At 35.5% G+C, this 15,434-nt stretch overlaps 1 protein-coding gene across 3 annotated transcripts in view; it reads left to right on the forward strand.

Moving 5' to 3' along the window:
* LRRC49 (leucine rich repeat containing 49) overlaps positions 1–11,611 on the forward strand; it is a 40,630-nt gene extending 29,019 nt beyond the window's left edge. For 2 of the 3 annotated variants that reach the window (XM_053988693.1, XM_053988695.1), the window contains 6 exons: positions 255–418; positions 2,389–2,626; positions 3,868–4,053; positions 7,884–7,993; positions 8,652–8,805; positions 10,539–11,611. In XM_053988693.1, coding sequence (XP_053844668.1) covers positions 255–418; positions 2,389–2,626; positions 3,868–4,053; positions 7,884–7,993; positions 8,652–8,805; positions 10,539–10,745 — 1,059 coding nt within the window. In that variant the 3' untranslated portion in view covers positions 10,746–11,611. The remainder of the gene's footprint in view (positions 1–254; positions 419–2,388; positions 2,627–3,867; positions 4,054–7,883; positions 7,994–8,651; positions 8,806–10,538) is intronic. The other variant, XM_053988694.1, reaches the window with a different exon arrangement.
* The last annotated feature ends 3,823 nt before the right edge of the window (positions 11,612–15,434 follow it).

Genomic DNA, 15,434 nt, shown 5'->3' on the forward strand with positions numbered 1-15,434 from the left:
TTTCATAAATTGTGGATTTATTATGTAATTTTCTTGTTTCTTTATTGCAAATTTTGTGAAATTAATTGCTGGCACTTATGCAAAATAGCACTAGAACAATGTATTGATTTTAATGCATTACCACCAACCACAGGTACAGTTTCTTCAATGTGAAGCAATTTTAAATGTTTTGCTTAAGCAGCTTATTTCAGAACAAACAAATGTGTTGATCCTGCCCTGTCATGCCTTATGGTGACTTGTGTATCTTGTTTCAGGAAAAGAAGCGGTTAACGATCAGTAACATTGCTCGGCAGTGGGAGATCCAGCAGAACCAAATTGCTCTTGAGGCTTCTTTAAACAAAGATAAAGAAAATGAGCCCTGCCAGATCAATGGCAGTGCTGCATATGTATTTCCTGAAGAAAGCAGGTATTTTATTAGGTGATGCTTTTACCTGTTCATGTCTTTAGTTCCAGGTTACTACTTCTCACCACTGAGATCTCGCTGTATTTCATTATCAAAAGTACTATATATGCACATCAACCCTGAAAAGACGGTTTACTTTGCTTTTGACCATTAGTAATGAGTAGCATGTTTAAAAAGAAATAGAACAGTAAGTCATTGCCTAAAGAAGTGCAAGCTAAATTATTATGTGATTTTGCTAAATAAAGGACAACTTCATGTTTACAAGAAATGTTTAATGTGAATTCCTGAGCCTTCTCATGGCTGTTCATTTCCTTAACAGCTTAGATTGTTGCCTTCAGTTTAAATGAACAAAATGAAGAAGTGTGAGCATTATGAAGATTTGTAATCTCTTTGTATATCAAGAGGTTTCATAGTTGTATTCAGATTCTTAGTGTGGACTGCAGCATCTTTTATTGGACTGCTTTCACACCCAGGCTATTTTAACAGTAGCAGTTACAGACTTAGTTTTATTTTCAAGATAATTTTAGTATTCTTGGTTTAAAATATATTATTTTTGCTTATTTGTATCTAAAAAGGTGGCCATGTGGCCAGAACCCACTGCAGAACTTAATGAGCTGTGTACGCCTTGGATTGGCTAAAACCAAAAGTAGCACTTCAACCTTGGTTAGCTCAGGCAAATGCCTGAAAAAATAGTCTGCACAAATTCAATAGCAAGTGCAGCTTCCTGCTGTCCCTGGTCAATGCTGCAAATGTCAGGGATGCTTAGGAAGTCTTTGTCTGTCACAAGTAGAACTCATCTGAGTTTCAGTCTTTTATGGCTAGAACTGGTTCTTATCTCCAGTCAAGTGCTGCATCTTTTGAAACACTTTTTCCTTAGCATTTTTCAATTGCCATCATCTTTTCTATTCTGGCACTTCCAAAGCTTTCCCCTGAATGCATTTACCCACTGCTTTCTTGCCTGATTGGTTTCTTTGCTATTTAATTCAGTGTTGGTAATCCCTGCCCCATGACCAAGTCAGTGTAACTATGGTAGTTTGAGGGTTTCTCTGTTAATGAACAAGTTCCCATTGCTTGAGAAATGATGCTGTTTTGATGTATGTGTTTTATCATACTGAAGAATTTCAAGATGAGCTATGAAGCAATAAAATTGCAGGTGATATTCAGAATAGATAAGTAATTAGACCTTCACATATGAAGTGGTGGGCTCTCAACATTTTCAGTTGAGTGAAATTTTTGAGTTCTGATTGTTATTGTCAAGAGATCATCAGTCAAGTTATTGCTACTAGTCAAAATGCGTTAAGAAGACTACTAAGAATATTGTAAAGATTGAAATAATAACAATCATTACATAAGTTTCTAAACCTGTAATTTGTGCTTATCCTGAGGTCTTTGTACACTTTAAGTTCAGCCAGCTGAGTGTATAATGTTTGAAGTAGGACAAAAAGAGATAGGATTCAGGAATACCTGGATTTATTGCTTAATTTTAGAATTGCTCTTGTGATTTGGAAAGGTCACATTATTTGAAAGAAATGCTTGAGTTATTGCTTATGTCCACTTTTACATTTCATATAGCAAACAGAATGTGAAGGGGATGTTGCTTAAATACATTGTTTGAAGTTTTGTTTAGATATTTAAAGCAATATAAAACATGCTAGGTTAGCATTCTGAGCTAAAATTTTAAAGCCAATTATTATTAAGCCAATTATATGAATAGACTCTTTATTTAATTCGACCCCACCACCAGCTCAAATACACCCTTTCTGCTGAAGAAGTAGAACAAATACAGTGTTACTTGATGGAAGAAGGGTTTTCCAGCCTTTAGTGTATTTGAACCAGATGGGGTACTGAAAATGAATGAATGCTGAGAAATGCCATTGTATTTGACAGCTGAGTTTTGGTAAAAGAAAGGACTGTTATTCGGTAGAGTGATGATATTATTTCAAAATCATCTCATTTATATCACTGTATTTTTATTTCCTCTACAGATCTCTTGATACAATCCTGAGCAGTGCAGTACAAGGCTTGTCTGTTCTGGAGTCTCATTTAGTGGAGGTGGAAGGAGACACTCTTGGCTTGTATGGTGCTGGAGCACTGGAGTGCCTGGATCGAAACTGGAGTGTTCAAACAGCTGGCATTATTGCCACGGTCTCCTTTATGTTCATAGAATTTGATGAAATTGTTCAAGTGTTAGCAAAACTGAAGACAAAATTTCCTAATTGTGTGGTGAGCATGCCTCATGTTTCAGCTCTGAACAGCTCTGGAATATGGATTGTCTGATAGAACCTTACTTTGGCATAGCCCCCCCCGCTAAGTGCTTTCATGTGAATAGATACAGTTAAGAATTGCATATTTCCTTCTGTTATAATGGTAACCTCGATACTTAAAAATTAATCCTTTACATTTAGATTTATTTTCAGACTGATGTTTATATCTTTTAATTCCTTTGACCTACCTAATTATTTTTAAGTTGCAAAACTTGTGTGTAAATACAGTATTGTTGTTCCGTACTATTGTTATGGATCTATGGTATCAGGAAGACTTCATTTGTGTCATGAGTTCAAAGAGCAAATTGCTGATAGGATAAAAAAATGAAGATTAGAAGGAATAGCTAACTAAATCAGCACAGTTCATGAAATTCCTCAGTTCTCAATGACGAAAAGCAACATGAATGAGAAATGTCTTCAGTATGACTCTCTTTTTTTCTTAGTCATTCAAATCAGTCATTTTGATGCAAAAAGTAAAATAGAGATAACAAACATAAGCAACTTGTAGCTCAGATTGATTGGCTCTGGAGCTCCCTGATGCTTCTCAAGATTTTGAATATAACAAAACTTAATGGTTTAATTGAGACTGATAAAGTTGTGGGGAGCTTAAGACAAAATTATCTGTCTTAATGAAACAATTGTTTCACTGTAGGTGGGGGACAATTTGTGGACGATAGCAGAATCACAACGAAATTTTTATCTTCACCATCAATTTTTCCTCCTTGCTCTTCCCACAATAATGCTACTGGTGAGCATACAACATGCTCATAGGAACATTAGTGTAAGGCAGGGTATGAATTAGGCCAGTACCCTGTGCCCAAAAAGTGCAGAATATTTTAAAAGTGTGTATTGTACTTTTATGTGTAGCTATTACAGGTGCTTTACTTGCAGAATTAATGTAGACATTGTTTAAGTAGTATCATTGCTTTATGTAACATTGAAAATATTCCTGCTTTAAGTAAAGAATTTACAAATTGCTTGAGGCTTGTAATGTTGACGTCTCTTAGTATAAATAATACGGCACTTGGTTGATGTGTTGATGTGTTTTGCTACAGAGACCTCAAATGAAATGAGCTCAGTTGCTTCATCAGACACACACATGAGAGTTACAATTTGAAAATGGAGTGACACAGAATAGAATCGCTGTGTTCACTCTTTATTGTTTCCTTATTTAATGTATTGGGGTTTGACTTTTTTTAGCACCTGAAGTTTAAGGAGACAAATCTTGTGGCGCTGCAGCAGTTCAATGCATTGGCTGAGATGCATCGCATGGAACAGTTGACAGTTGATCCTCAGGGAAATCCAGTTGTCAACTTCACTTTGTGGAAATACTATGTTCTGTTCAGACTGAACCATTTTAATCTGCAGAAGATAAATGGAGTGAAGGTAGGATGGTGTTGCTTCTTATAATTGCACATACAGGATAAATTAGTGTTGTTTTCAAAAGGGCAGATTAATTCCTAAAGAAATGAGCACAACCCTGTCAGTGTCTTCTCAGTATTAAGGGGTAAAAGAATTAAGTAAACTTCACCATATAATGTCTTGTGCAATTAATACTAAAATTATTATTTTTTAATAATTCTGTGACATTATTATTAAAGAACTGTACAATTTCACTTGATTTTAAGAAGCACTTTTTTATTGTTTTTGAGAAAATCACAGCACTGACATTGAATACTTAGGCAAAAATGTGTTTGACAGACTCCTTAGTAGTTTACTGTATATGATTATTTACACTTGCCGGTGTAACAAAATACCATAGAATCATATTTTCTGCTTTAAGCCTGTTACAGGAAAAGTCTGTCAAATAGATTTAAATTTTTTTTTTCTGCTTGCTATGTAAAAGATCTTTAGGTGGTTTTTTTTTGTTGTTGGGTGTGCATTTTATGTTTAAATAAATAGAAAGTTAGGAACCCAATATTGCTGTTAAAGTACTGTTCTTTCTACTTTGTATTCCCCTTTACATCAATTGAAAATAAATTTATTCAAGCATATAAACCAGCTATTTTATACATGGGCTTTGATCATAAAGGGGGTGAAAATAGTTACAATGCAACACAATGTTTGAATGCACATTCAATTTTAAATGCTAAGTAAGTTTAAGAGATATTATGGAAGTTAATTAGAGCAAAAATAATACACAGCTTTAGCATTTAGATCTGGTATTTTAATTTGGTCATCTTCATATGTTTTGGATTAGATATACTTGTTATCTGATCCAGCCAAAGCTGGATGCTGTGGTTTACTTGGTTTTAGTTGTATAAAACATATACAGAAGAGTAGGAGTGGCTAAAGAGCTTAAATGAATTAACTAGCAAGGAAAGGATGGAAATAGGACTCACTCCAACAGCACAGTATCTTGAAAAGGAAGAAAATATAGCGATAGTAATCCTGTGAAAATATAGAATAACTTCAAATTTAGTACTTTGCTGAAAAAATGCTCTTCAAATTTGATTTTAAAAATATAACGTTTATGTCTTTTTTTACTGCATCATATTTTCAAAATCTGCTAGTGATTCAAATGAAAAGCAAATAGATAAATCTTGTGTTTGGTCTTTATGGAGAAACAAAGTAACACAACTGTTTAAGTAGACTTTTTGTTACAATCTCAAGGTCAACAAATTCAGTCTCTGAGGGAAAACTTTGTATTTAATAGTTCTTGGGGATTAATTTAGAAAATTGAGCACATGTAGCACAGCATGATTTTATTTAGGACATATATCAGATCTTAAATATGTATGACAAGAACATTTTTGTCCTCAATAAACTTTTTCAGCCAGACCGCACTACATGAAGATGTGCCTACAGAAGTTTTTTTTTCTAGTGTCATTAATCATTTGAAAAGTGTCTTATCTAAGCAGAAGAAAGAGATGAGCTCTGATCGCTGTTTTTCATTACCCTACAGCAGAAGTCATGATATCCAGCTTTGCAGATGTGCATTACCTATTGGATTAATATGAGTAATAGAAAATTCTATTTCAATGTAAAGAACACAACCCCTGAAGTGATTCTCAGACCTTAAATCAGCCCTAAATAACAGTTCCAGATGACAGAAAGGGAAATGTGCATATTCTGCTATTCTGATTACCATTTGTGTGCAATGTTTGTGGAACCAATATTGTGTTGTCCGCTCTGAGTTGTGCAGAGTTGCAAAGTAAAAGTAATATAAAACTGAATTAACTAAATAAATTGCATCACTCTAGCACCTTTAAACTGTAAAAAACTTATTTAAAAAACCTTTTTTTTTCTCCCCAGCCTTCACCCACCATTCCAGTTAATATTCCAGGCTAGAAGCCGAGTTTCCCTCTAACAATTGATTCTGTGCCCTTGTCCAATTGTTATTTTTACTAACTGTGAAGAAGCAAATTGACTTTATTGAGATACTCCTTGAAATTCCTCCAAGTGATAGTAATCTCAGATTAGATACCACTTGAAATTCTTCCAAGTGATAGTAATCTCAGATTAATTCTGAGTTGTCAAGGTTTGAAGTTAGCAAACCCTCCAGACTGCTGTCCACCCAGTGGTATGGAATAGAGTGTGACAGATGCATCCCTTTCCCTGAGCAGGGCCTGCTGGCACAGTCAGTGCCTGCTCTGTGCACTTGGCAAGGAGCAGGCATAAAGCCTTACATTTATGTGATACTACCGTTATAATCTTTTTGTGATTAATGGAGCAAACAATGCACTGCACTAAGATAGAGAACATGAGTTTCTGTGAGTTGGAGAGTGTATTCAGCATTGCCGTCTCTGTTGACCTGGTCCTTATGCTTCTCTTAACATAAATAAATACATTAAAATCACTTATTTCTCCAGCAGACATTTCTGCCTGCACTGGGCTTTGTTTCCCTAGCTGCCTTCTGTGCTCTTTGTTTTAGACCTTGCTTCTGTTACAGACTGTTCAGCAAGGTCATCTACTCCTAGGCTACTAAGTAAGACTTGATTTTTAAGTGAAAATTAACAACTCCACTGTAAAAGTGGAATTGACTTTAAGTTTCTAATTTCCTGGTATGTGTTTTGGCTGAATTTACCCCTGCATTATGCTATTGCAGTATACTTTAGGCAAGTGTAGATTGTATAGTCTCTAAACATTACACAAGATTACAATAAAAATCTGTTAATGTGGATCAAAATCCCATTCTATGCACACATTTCAATAACACAATACAAAGTTTGTCTGAAAGTGCTTAGTAAATATTGTGAGTATTGAAGTGTATTTAATAATGGGTTGCTTTCCCAAAGTATGATATAGGATGAATGGAAGTTAAATTTTGTCCAGAAGTTAAGAAGTCAATGAGTAAGTTTCATTGTCCAGTGTTATCCAGGTCAGATTTCGTGATCATAAAGATTGCTTCTGCACTCAGTACAAAGCCAGGAGTCCAGAAACTGTGCCAGCAAACTTTTGGCAGTTGAAGTCAGTTCATAGTCTGGCCATCAGGGAGAAACACAGGCTATGGTCTCCAGAGATTACAAGCCAAGACAAACAAAAAACAGTAACCACCACCACCAAAGAATGAATCTCTTTCACTTTCTTTACACTTTTCAATTTTGTATAAAATGAATCCTGAAAATTTTTCAACCATTGAATGTTAGTTTAAAGAGCAGCTGGAACTTGATATTGAAACAACAGTATGGTCGACAGTTAGAGAAATATAATGAGTGAACACTTATTTTCAGGAGCTGAAAAATACAGAGAAAAAATTTTCCTTCTAAAGCCTCTCTTTTATAAAACCTTTTCCATGATGCTGCCAAAATAAGAGTCTGTAAGTTATCTTTTCACGTGTGCATGCCCAGAATCTTTCTGTTTCTCCAGCATAACTTAATCAGAAATTTTCCAGTAGACCTTTTGTAAGTGCATGCAGTATGGAGCAGAATTAATATGTCTGGCCTTCAGAAAATGAATGTAAGAAACCTTTTTAAAATTCCTCACTTCACAAGGACTATCATGAAGCACAGGGCAGCATGTATATACATTAAAATATCCAGAATGACAGGAAATAAAACAAGCACTAGTACTTCATTTGGTTTCTTCTAAAATACATGTAAAGTGCCAGTAGAAGCAAGTCTATGTTTTGAAGATGTGCCTGCAACAGATCTGTGTGCAGTGTTCTATATAAAAAATTTCAGTTAATTCTCAATGCACATATGTAATGAAATATGAATGTGCTCATTTTGAAATGTAATTTTTTTCTTTTTTCTTCCCTTCCCACTCTCTCACAGGTTACTGAAAATGACATTGTAAAGGCAGAAAGGCTCTTTGGCATTCTGGCATATGTGGCATCTTCGGAGCTGCCGCGTTATCGCATGCTTTCATTATTTGGAGAATCCAGGTAAAATGCAAGGAACAAAACTGGAGTTTGTCCAGTACATGTTGTTTAACACTTTTGCACACTGCTATAATAAATTCTTTTTAGATAAAAAAGATGAAAATTTCTTCTAGAAGATAGGTCCTCTGCATAATGCACAGGTGTTACCATCTCCTGGTCTATGTGGCCAGAGGTTTTCCCAGAACTTGCATGAAGTCTGCTGAGGAGATGAAAATGAATGTGCACACAAATGAACTGCATGTTCAATTCTGCATTTGTACCGGGATTGCTGAGGACTTGTGGAGCTTCATGATGAGAATTGGTTATTTTTAGTGAGTATTTTATAGTGGGCAATTAATAGTTAACAGATTTAAGAGTTGTACTGTAAAAAGTGCCAAACCCCCCTATTTTTAGTCTTCTATAGACAAATACTTAGTAAAAGTTAAAGCTGCAAGACTTCCTATATAGGAGATGCTATGTGATAGATATCAAAGCCAATTGTTTAGAGACAAATGAATGAAGGGACATCTAGAGTCATACGTATTTTGAATAACTTGAGGATGCAAAGTACTTCAAAGCTCAAAAATGTATATTCAAAAGGAGAATCCCCCCCCTCACAATAGCTAGAAACATCTGCACTTAAAAGTTTTCAATAATTAGGATTGTAAATCTCATTTCACAGGAGGAAGCAATTCCATTATCTGCTGGAGGGAAAGGGAAAGAAATCTGGTGTTGGGAGTGAGGAAAGTAGTGATAACAGAAGAAGTGGAGGGGAAAGCACAGCTCGAGCAACTTTGAATTACATGACAAAAGATTTTCATATGGAAAAGCTTGAGGTAAAATATATCATTACAAAAGATTTACATTTTCTGTTAGGTAACGTTAGGCTACTACTCTTTGAATTTATCTGTATGTCAAGTTTCAGTTGTCATGTTGAGAATGGTGGTTTTGAAAGATCACTGCTTAATGTATTTACTTATCTGATCAAACATTGTATCTAACTGATCTTTTTCTCAGAATACTGGAAAATGCTCAATTTCTGTGTTTGGTGAAGTGATTCCTGAACACTGCCACAGTCTCAGAAATACATTCACACCTACAAGCCATATGGAGTGACCACAATTTTTTCAGGAAGAAAAATGTACATTGCACATGTTAGATTTTCCCTGAATGAATTGGTGAAGAGCACCTTCAGACAACATGTGAGATAGTGCAGGCTGTAGTAATAAGAAGCTGCTTCATAGCTTTTAAGTGAACTGCAGGAAAATAAATATATAGGCAAAGTACTAGGTTTAATTATTAATAAAATTGCAAGCTGGCTTGTTTCAGACAAGGGCATCAGTCACCCTTGTTTTAGTTTGTGTTTATGATCTGTTAACTCTTTTACTTGGGCAGAGGGTAGAGTTGTTCCCAGGGAGAATATGATTTTTTTTTAGCCACAACCTCCCTTCTGAGCAATCATCTTGAGTTCTAACTGTAGGCACTCTGCTTCCCACATTTGTCCCATTGTTTGCTTTTTGATTGTGTGGAAATATGTAACTCCTGTAGTGCAAGAAATTCAATCAAATTCAGTAATCACTGAATCTGATATTCCATTGTGGTTTTATTATCTCAGATCCACAGCATAAAAAGGAGATGGTGACTGCATGTGTGGAGAGATTAAATTAAAAAAACATTTTAGTCTCAAAAGCTGTGATAGGTCTTAAATCTTTGAATGGCATGGAGTAAGACAGTGAAGTATTCCTGTTGTCCTTTACCATGGAACCAGCCTTATAATAAAATAAAACAAACTTAGTATTTGTACAGTTTAGTAAATAAATGTGCTGTTTCTTCTTCCCAGTGCAGCAATTCCCACCTTGTCCTTTAACAATGATGCCATTCAAACTAGCTAGATATTTAGCTCTAATATAGCTTACTATTCAAAGCTTAAGGCATTATATAGAAACCTTGCAGAAGCAGGGATTAATACAGTTTGAGTTACTAAAATGCAGAGCTAGTGGTTGCACAAAGCATAGTATCTTTTTATTATTTTTAAAGGTTCAGCTTTTTTCAGTATCTAACGTAATACGCATTAGGAACCAGCACTTGCCAGAGTGACTGTGGAAAAAGATGAGTACTGGCATGTTTTTATGTGCCAATATACTTGTTAGGGCAGGTAGAGAAATATCGACTTTTCAATTGTTGAAGGATGAAAGTCTGGGAAGGGAGAGAAGGAAAAGTAGTTTAGTGTTTAATAATTTCTGTAAATTTTCACTGCTATGCCAAAATGCAACACAAATTGTAGTGCTGTAAACAGATATTTATATAATTACTTGAAAGTTAATTTCAGATAAATTAATGACTTAATATAGTATGAATACATTAAGGCTCTGTGGCCACACTCATAAAAGCCTGGACATAGACACTGGGCCTTGCAACGTAAAACCAAGGGGAGAAAGTACACAATAGCATCTGCCAGCTAATTCCTATGTTCTTTAATTCATTCAATTTTTGAGAGGGTTTTCGTGAATTTGCTCTTGTTTAACCTTTTTTTTTTTCTTATACATTGTGTAATTTTTCTCTCATGCAGGAAATCAAAGAAAGAAAGACATTTTGCCAGACATACGTTGAGAACTTAGTGAAAGAAGCAGCTGACATCAATATGAAAAACGAATCGTTGCAGAAGCTCTGGCCTCAGATGTTCATTGAACTTGTCAGAGATGCAGTGATAGAAATACGCAATAAAAACTCCTACATGAAACTCTGCCTCCAGCGGATCACTGAGCAGAAACAGTAGAGCTGAGGCGTGTTGTCTTGCAGGTTTTTGGTTCACTATTCTCTCATGTTTTACAAACATAAACCAATAGAATATAAAATTATCATCACTAGGGCATACTTCATTTCCTCTCCCAAAGGGATGACTTTAAATCTTAATTAACTCTTAATAGTTTCGAAAAAAAGTTTACTTTCATACTGCTTTACCAATGCTTCCTTGGCTAACTAAAGTGATAGCAAAGAAATGACATGGTGGTTGTTTTACTAAGTTCTTGTTTATTTTTTTCTGCTACCCTTGATTCTGTAGTGCTTACAGCATTGATTTTTAAAGAACAAATTTACAAAGCTTGCCTTATTTTTATTGAACACTTTTCAATTGTCACTTTTTTGACTGCTGCTGTTTTAAAAAACCCAAGAATAGTAGCTAAATTTTTTATGACCAGAACCTAATAAATTATTTTACACCCTGAATTCGATGAAGACTTATTATTGTTGTTTAATTTGTCAGATTATAGGACAGTTTTTCACATGAGAGTGCTCACAATATTGACATTTAATCAGCCTAATTCTCAACTGAACAAGTTGCCCAAACTTAATTTCAAATGTTTTTTGTTAATGTTACTAAGATTGTGTGAATTGTTATGGGTAAAATATGATTCCAGGGTATACTCACTTGAGCTTTAGTTTTATTTTGTTAAAATATGTTAATATAATTTATTTTGTTTCTTGATTACTAACTTATTAACTTCTGAGGTTTGCCAAGATCAAATAAGCTAAAATGCATGCATTACATTTTGGTAGGGAGACTGATAACTATTCAGTTGTAATTCATTTCTGTGACTCTGTGAAAATTTCATATTATCAATAAAAATAAATTCTTCACTTTTACCTGTCACAGATACTATAAAGAAGTAGTGTGTGCAAAGAAAAGACTTAATACTGCATGAAGAGATGAGACACAACTTGCCCCAAAATCAACTGAAGGGGTAGAAAAAAACCCCATTCCATAGTACAGTAACTACCAAAATAAACAGCTTGCCAGCTTCTGTCCAGAAATTGACTTTAGGAAGTGATAGCAAGTGCAGCTGATTGCAATGAATAGCATTCAGATGCAGGTAGAAAGTTGTGCCATAGAAATTTAATTTTTTAGTTCCATTGTATCTTAACTAAAACAATCCAAAACCTTTGTGCATTTTTTACTCAATTGAAACTGTTCATATTTTACTTAGGCTCATTTATAAAAAAGAAACTAAAGAAAACTTCCTGCAAAGATTTCTATGATTCAAAAGTAAATTTTTTTAAAACTGTATCTAGAAGGTATTTTCTGTCAAAGCAGAGATGCAGATACAGTTTAATGAGTTTTTATGCCCAGAAAATCATGGAATCATGGAAGGTTTGGGTTGGAATGGACTTTAAAGACCATCTAGTTCCAATGCTCTGCCAGAGGCAGGGACATTTTCCACTAGACCAGATTGCCCAAAGCCATGTCCAGCCTGACCTTGAACACTTCCAGGGATGGGGCAGGCACAGCTTCTCTGGGCAACCTGTGCTGGGGCCTCACCACCCTCACTGGAAGAATTTCTTCCACATATCCAAACCAGATCTTCTCTCTTTCATTTAAAGCCATTCCCCCTTGTCCTGTCACCACATGCCCTTGTTCCAACGCCCTCTCCAGCTCTCTTGGAGCCCTCCTAGGCACTGGAAGGTGCTTTAAGGTCTTCTGTGACTCTCGTCCAGGCTGGACAGACCAAAACTCTCTGAGCCTTGAATGAGTAGCAGGACCTAAGTGGTCACAGGTGTTTTGGAGAGTACAGTCTGCTTGCATTCAGGTCAAGCTGGTGCATCTGTGCTGTCTGAGAGAATCCTGTTTCAGAGCATGTGACAGCTTAACAGTGATGTGGGTACTGTTACATGCAATTTTCCATTTGGTTCATGTTATATTTGCAGGTAGTTGCTTTTCAGCCTGCAGAATGTAGTGGAGGTTAAGTCACTTAATTTCTAAGGAAGTGTTAGAATTCCTGGAGAAACTGCTCCAGCAGTTGATAGAATGTAATAGAAACAATCACCTATCTGGGCTTTTTGAACTGCTTCATGGAATTTATAATAAGATTAGTTTATTTGGTGGGATTTTTGTTTCCTTTCCATTGGAAAATTGCACTCTCAAGTTTTATGGTGCATTTTATTAAAGGAACAAAATAGGGCCCTGCAAAATGTGAGAAAATGAGAGTTTACATTAGAGAAACAGCCAGTATAGAAATGATCATGCAATAGGTTTTTGGATCTATAATTTACTTTACATAATTTCTGTGCCAAGGGGGTACGTGAAGCAATTCCAGCTCCTGCATGGGGACAGAAAGCTCAGCAGCTGTGTGAAAGTGCAGAGCTCTCCTGATGATGTAGCTGGAACAGATGGGCCCCTTTTGAATCAGATTCAGCAGCAGTAAAAGAGTGGAAAAAAATGCTTTAAGAAGGTTGTATTGGTCTAGAGGAACAGGAAGTCCTCCATGGGAAAATCAAGAGAAAAACCAGACTTTCTGATATTGAGTCTTTAGAAGCATAATCCTGGTTTGAGGCTTTAAGGTAGGGTCTTGAAAAAATGAATCAGAGGGTATTGATGGGGAGTTGTAGAAACATCTTCAAATGCTCTGTATTCCCAGTGGTCTGTGAATGCTGCCAGTTTGGACTTTTTTCACTAATAGCAGCTGTTTCATAACAGGATTGCTAAATGGCTGAAGTGAGGGTAGGTAGGCAGCCATTGTGAATGAAGAAAAGATTAATGATGGGCTCATATTTTCTTTTCACATAAAACAAGTAGGAAAAAAAGGAACTTACATTTTCACTAATTCTTTTTAGGAAACAAGTGATAAGATTCAAGTGATGTTAGACCAAAGAATACATAGAATTTTCAGCAGATGAAGGATGTTAAAATTGTTAGCATGCTATATGTTGTTTTTGTGGTTACCCAAATAATTTCTTAATTCATACAGACTCATGAGATATATTCCTATAGTTGCTTATTAGGGAGTCCAAGTACCTAAAAATTTGAAGGTCATATAAAGAGCAAATTCTAAGTTCTGAAACTTAAGTGCCACATATAGGAACTTTCTATGGCTACAGATGTAAATTGATGTATTAAAATAGCAATTGATATTGAAGCTAGGAAACCTTTTAATAAAACCTTCAAGTCAGAAAGCATTTATTTCTTTCTTCTTCAAAAGCCTTTAAATGCTGCATAAAACCCAGTTTTGATGTTGTTAATATTTCACTGATATCCCATCCAAAGTAGACTGTGATCCTCTCCTGTAGCCTGACTTCTGCACAAGACAGGAACTATTACTGTAAAATATTTGTATGTTAACTAGAAATCACCTTTAGGGTCAAAAAGATATTGTTTTAAGTATTTTGAAAACTTTATGGATTGATTTTTGGATTATTTATGCAAATTACTTCTTTCCTGACACAAATTTCTTCTATGTCCAGACAAAAGCAGATAATGATGTAGGATATTTTTTTCAGTTTCAGTTTAGCTGCTTCACACACGAAGGCCCCATTATGTCATGCAGAGTCACTGTTTGTTACGCAACTGAAATTTGATCTTCAGTAAAGGAGACTGATGAGGAGCTGTATTTCATACATTCCTTTTAATACAGAATCTGAAAAAGTAATAGAGCTGCATATTTGCTGCCACAGTGGAGAGGGGAGAACAAATAAACTTGATGCAAACCAAAAGCTGATGCTGTCAGTTATGAGGAAGAAAAAGGTACTGGGAAAAGGTTTTAACTGAGCATAGAAGCAACACTGCCACACTGCCTGGGACCAAGGGATACATCTGAATCCAGAAACAGCTGAAAACTGTTTTCCATTATAGAAAAGTGAATGGTCTTCTTCCACTGCTACAAATGTATTTTTACCATGTAAACTATGTAAAATAATTATAATAATAAAAAGGTTAGCCTATTAAAACAGATCTGCACATGAAGTTAGGCTATTGTGGAAGCAGTCGTTACTCCACAATCTGTGTATACATTCCATAATTTCAGGACAAGTGGATGCTTTTTGACCAGAACTGTGGGCTGTAAAAGAGAAAATGATGCTTCCAGTTTCTACTTTTTATCACAGCAACACATCAGGATGAATTGGGTTTTGTTAGCTGCTTTATTTAAAGAAGCTAAAGCAAATATTTGCTATTTCTTCTTATTAAGAGATAGTGATAAATATGTGATTTAGATTGGGAGGTCAAAATCACAATAGCAGCTATTTGGTTTGATTGAGAAAACAGACTGCTTGGATGTTTTTCTGTTTCCATATCACACAAACTCTGCTACATCTTGAAGCCCAGTTCCAGTGAAATTATTTTTCTTTTTAAGTTGGCGGTATCCAATTTTGAGAGATTTGTTAAGTCTTAGTGTTTTGCTACATCTATATAGAACAAGGAGTGGGAAGGAGGAGAGTGGCTATCACTTCGTTCTACTGTCTGATAAGGTGGCTTTTACCTCAAAGTGAATATAGATTGATTTATTTTTTGCACACAAAAAAAGAGTTAGCAAAAAAGGGCTACGCCGACTTAAGACAATCTTACAGAAAGCTGAGAGGTGTCTGCTTACCCACGTCACCTCAGAGCTGGATTTTCTTGAGCATGAACTAAAAAATTGAATCTAAGGGACTGTTTATTCAACCCAAGTATTAACTTCATTGGCAAGCTTTGCTGGCT

This window comes from Vidua macroura, chromosome 12 (genome assembly GCF_024509145.1).
Source record: "Vidua macroura isolate BioBank_ID:100142 chromosome 12, ASM2450914v1, whole genome shotgun sequence".
Taxonomy (NCBI): Eukaryota; Metazoa; Chordata; class Aves; order Passeriformes; family Viduidae; genus Vidua; species Vidua macroura.